This window comes from Perissodus microlepis, chromosome 3 (assembly GCF_051167445.1).
Source record: "Perissodus microlepis isolate ML-2025 ecotype Zambia chromosome 3, ASM5116744v1, whole genome shotgun sequence".
Lineage (NCBI taxonomy): Eukaryota > Metazoa > Chordata > Actinopteri > Cichliformes > Cichlidae > Perissodus > Perissodus microlepis.
In genome coordinates, this window is record NC_140463.1 from 6,940,171 (window position 1) to 6,944,399 (window position 4,229).

A 4,229-nucleotide genomic window follows, 5' to 3' on the forward strand; every position below is an offset into this window, starting at 1 on the left:
AATTAATGTCCTCAGCTTGAACACAAAGCAGAGAAGAGAATTAAAAATGCTCTATTTTCTGTTGTCAGTGTACTTTATATTGTAAAGTAGACCCTACAATAATACATACAGACAAAAACCCAACCAAACAATCACATGACCCTGGTGATAGACACAGCACAGGGCTGTCTTTTATGTTTGTAACTTACCTTGTAACTTCCCACCTCTGGTTAGTCTCCATATAGTTTGACTATTTAAATGGTTATAATTTTTATTTTTGTAAATTTGTCCTTTTCAGTGATTCACCCAGGAGCACAGTTTCCGCAATAAAAACCTTTGTTTTATTTCTCTCAGGAGGACTTTCCACTCTTCCTCCCCACTCCAGAGAATACCACTTTGTGAACCAGAAAATGACCTGGACTGAAGCTCAGAGTTACTGCAGAGAACACTTCACTGACTTGGTCACCATCTACAACAGAGACATCAACCAACTGCTTGTTTCAATGGCACCAAGGATCAATGATTGGGCTTGGATAGGACTCTATGATGATCGTTACAGCTGGAAGTGGTCCATGGAGGGAAAACTTTTTTATGTTGGCAGTACACATGAATTTTTGATCTGGGCTAACGGCCAACCAGACTGTGCAAATGCAAAGGAATACTGTGTGGCTCTTCAGGGACAAACACAGATGAATGATAGACCCTGTGGAGCTTCTTACCCTTTCCTGTGTTACAATGGTAGGAAAAAACATTTGTTGCCCTTGATATCCCTACAATTTTATGAGATTTATTTTTTCATATTATGTGCATGTTCTAAAAAGTCATCATAGTTTTTAATCTTTCACAGCCAAAAATACAAGTTACATCTTAGTGATGGAGAGCCGCTCCTGGTCAGCGGCTCAGTCGTACTGCAGGACATACCACACAGACCTGACCAGTATAAGAAGCAAAGAGGAGAAATCCAACATCACGCTCACTTTGAATGGATCAGGGGTTCAGTATGTGTGGATTGGCCTCTACAGGGATCCTTGGTCCTTCTGGTCTGACAACACAACCTCCAGATTCACTAACTGGGGGCCTTCTGTGCCTGATAACTACAATTCAATTGAATACTGTGGAGCACTAAATTTAATGTCAGGGGAATGGGATGATGGCTTCAGCAACTATAAAAACTATGTTTTCTGTTTCACAGGTGAGGTCCAGAATGCAAACACTGTAAGATCCTGTCATCATGTAAAACACTAATATTTGTGTTTTATATGTGGTTCATTTTTAGCAGGTACAAAGCAAACAGTGCTGAAAGTCAGAGCTCTGTTGAGCCAACCATCCCTTTAACGTTAACTAATAATGACTTCATGAACTTCTTCACAAATAAAATTTTTATCATTAGAGAAAAAATTACCAGTAATCATCCCACAGATGTAATATTATCTACAGCTACTCTTAGTACCATTGATGTTAAGTTAGACTCTTTTTCTCCAATTGATCTTTCTGAGTTAACTTCAATAATTACTTCCTCCAAACCATCAACGTGTCTTTTAGACCCCATTCCTACAAAACTGCTCAAAGAAGTCCTGCCATTGATTAATTCTTCGATCTTAAATATGATCAACCTATCTCTAATAATCGGCTATGTACCACAGGCCTTCAAGCTGGCTGTGGTTAAACCTTTACTCAAAAAGCCATCTCTAGACCCAGCAGTCTTAGCTAATTATAGGCCAATCTCCAACCTTCCTTTCATATCAAAAATCCTTGAAAGAGTAGTTGTCAAACAGCTAACAGATCATCTGCAGAGGAATGGCTTATTTGAAGAGTTTCAGTCAGGTTTCAGAGCTCATCACAGCACAGAAACAGCTTTAGTGAAGGTTACAAATGATCTTCTTATGGCCTCTGACAGTGGACTCATCTCTGTGCTTGTCCTGCTAGACCTCAGTGCAGCGTTCGATACTGTCGACCATAATATCCTATTAGAGCGATTAGAACATGCTGTAGGTATTACAGGTACTGCACTGCAGTGGGTTGTATCATATCTATCTAATAGACTCCAATTTGTGCATGTAAATGGAGAGTCCTCTTCACACACTGAGGTTAATTATGGAGTTCCACAGGGTTCAGTGCTAGGACCAATTCTGTTTACAATATACATGCTTCCCTTAGGCAGCATCATTAGAAGACATAGCATACATTTTCACTGCTATGCAGATGACACCCAGCTCTATCTGTCCATGAAGCCAGATAACACACACCAATTAGTTAAACTGCAGGAATGTCTTAAAGACATAAAGACCTGGATGGCCGCTAACTTTCTGCTTCTTAATTCAGATAAAACTGAGGTTATTGTACTCGGCCCTGAAAATCTTAGAAATATGGTATCTAACCAGATTCATACTCTGGATGGCATTACCTTGGCCTCCAGTAACGCTGTGAGGAACCTTGGAGTCATTTTTGACCAGGACATGTCCTTCAACGCACATATTAAACAAATATGTAAGACTGCTTTCTTCCATTTGCGCAACATCTCTAAAATTAGAAATATCCTGTCTCAGAGTGACGCTGAAAAACTAGTTCATGCATTTATTACTTCCAGGCTGGACTACTGTAATTCATTATTATTAGGATGTCCAAAAAACTCACTGAAAAGCCTTCAGCTAATCCAAAATGCTGCAGCAAGAGTACTGACAGGGACTAGAAGGAGAGAGCATATTTCTCCTGTTTTGGCTTCCCTTCATTGGCTTCCTGTTAAATCCAGAATTGAATTCAAAATCCTGCTCCTCACATACAAGGTCTTAAATAATCAGGCCCCATCTTATCTTAATGACCTTGTAGTACCATATCACCCTATTAGAGCACTTCGCTCTCGCTCTGCAGGCCTACTTGTTGTTCCTAGAGTATTTAAAAGTAGAATGGGAGGCAGAGCCTTCAGTTTTCAGGCCCCTCTTCTGTGGAACCAGCTTCCAGTTTGGATTCGGGAGACAGAAACTATCTCTACTTTTAAGATTAGGCTTAAAACTTTCCTTTTTGCTAAAGCATATAGTTAGGGCTGGACCAGGTGACCCTGAATCCTCCCTTAGTTATGCTGCAATAGACGTAGGCTGCCGGGGGATTCCCAAGATGCATTGAGTTTTTCCTTTCCAGTCACCTTTCTCACTCACTATGTATTAATAGACCTCTCTGCATTGAATCATATCTGTTATTAACCTCTGTCTCTCTTCCACAGCATGTCTTTATCCTGTCTTCCTTCTCTCACCCCAACCGGTCGCAGCAGATGGCCGCCCCTCCCTGAGCCTGGTTCTGCCGGAGGTTTCTTCCTGTTAAAAGGGAGTTTTTCCTTCCCACTGTCGCCAAAGTGCTTGCTCATAGGGGGTCATATGATTGTTGGGTTTTTCTCTGTATCTATGAAGCGCCTTGAGGCGACTTTTGTTGTGATTTGGCGCTATATAAATAAAATTGAATTGAATTGAATTGAAAATGAAGCTTCAGTCAGAGGCAGACATGCACAGCACAGAGATCCAGCAGCAGGTTTCACAGCAGGTCAGCAGTTCAGTCACAAACACAAACTTGACACAAGTTCAAACTATGCTTCATGTTTTTCATCATCTGCACATTTTGTCCAGCTGTCAGGCCTCATGCTGTCAGAAGGACTGACAGACTTCAGGATTCGTTGGAGGAAAGTCCAGAGTTACCGTGACGACCAGATGAAGAAGCAGGATGTGGACGGTGGCTGCAAAACTGAAGTCTGACTGGACTGAACCACTTCATGTGTGAAGTTAATAACATGCTGTGTTCAATATTTCAGAGTGTAAAGTTCCACCAACAGCTCTTTTGTTCAGCTGCAGTTGTAGTTTGGTAGAAATTTTTTAATCAGAGGTCCACTCACTAGTTTTTAGCTTCATCTTGAAGTTTTCCCGATAGGCTCTGGTGTCTTGTTTTTTTGGTTTGCAGTGTCTCTTTTAACAGCTTTGACAATGTCCTTCTGCTTCTGCTTTGACTGTTTGATAACCATAAAAATATCAGCCATAAATTGGACTGTAAGAAGCCCAAACCTCACCTGATATCAAATTTGATCAGGATACCTGCTGTAATGTATGATGGATGTCCTCGTATCTGTAAATTTAACTTCACTGTTATTTTGGAGGAATGGAAATAGAGGCTGGGAGCCAACTCTTGCATAGTCATAGTTATTGTAATGATATTAGTTTTTGCCTTTTACCTTTTCCTCCCATCTGTGTGGAAAAATGTAACACACACTC

General features: G+C 40.7%; 1 protein-coding gene across 1 annotated transcript; it reads left to right on the top strand.

Annotated features, from left to right (window-relative positions):
* Positions 1-300: 300 nt before the first annotated feature.
* On the top strand, positions 301-3,719 carry LOC146389647 (putative C-type lectin domain family 20 member A). Its single transcript, XM_084922994.1, has 5 exons — positions 301-717; positions 827-1,171; positions 1,256-1,287; positions 3,454-3,510; positions 3,594-3,719. The coding sequence occupies exons 1-5, from the start codon at positions 390-392 to the stop codon at positions 3,717-3,719; spliced, it is 888 nt and encodes a 295-aa protein (XP_084779120.1). The 5' UTR covers positions 301-389.
* Positions 3,720-4,229: the final 510 nt, after the last annotated feature.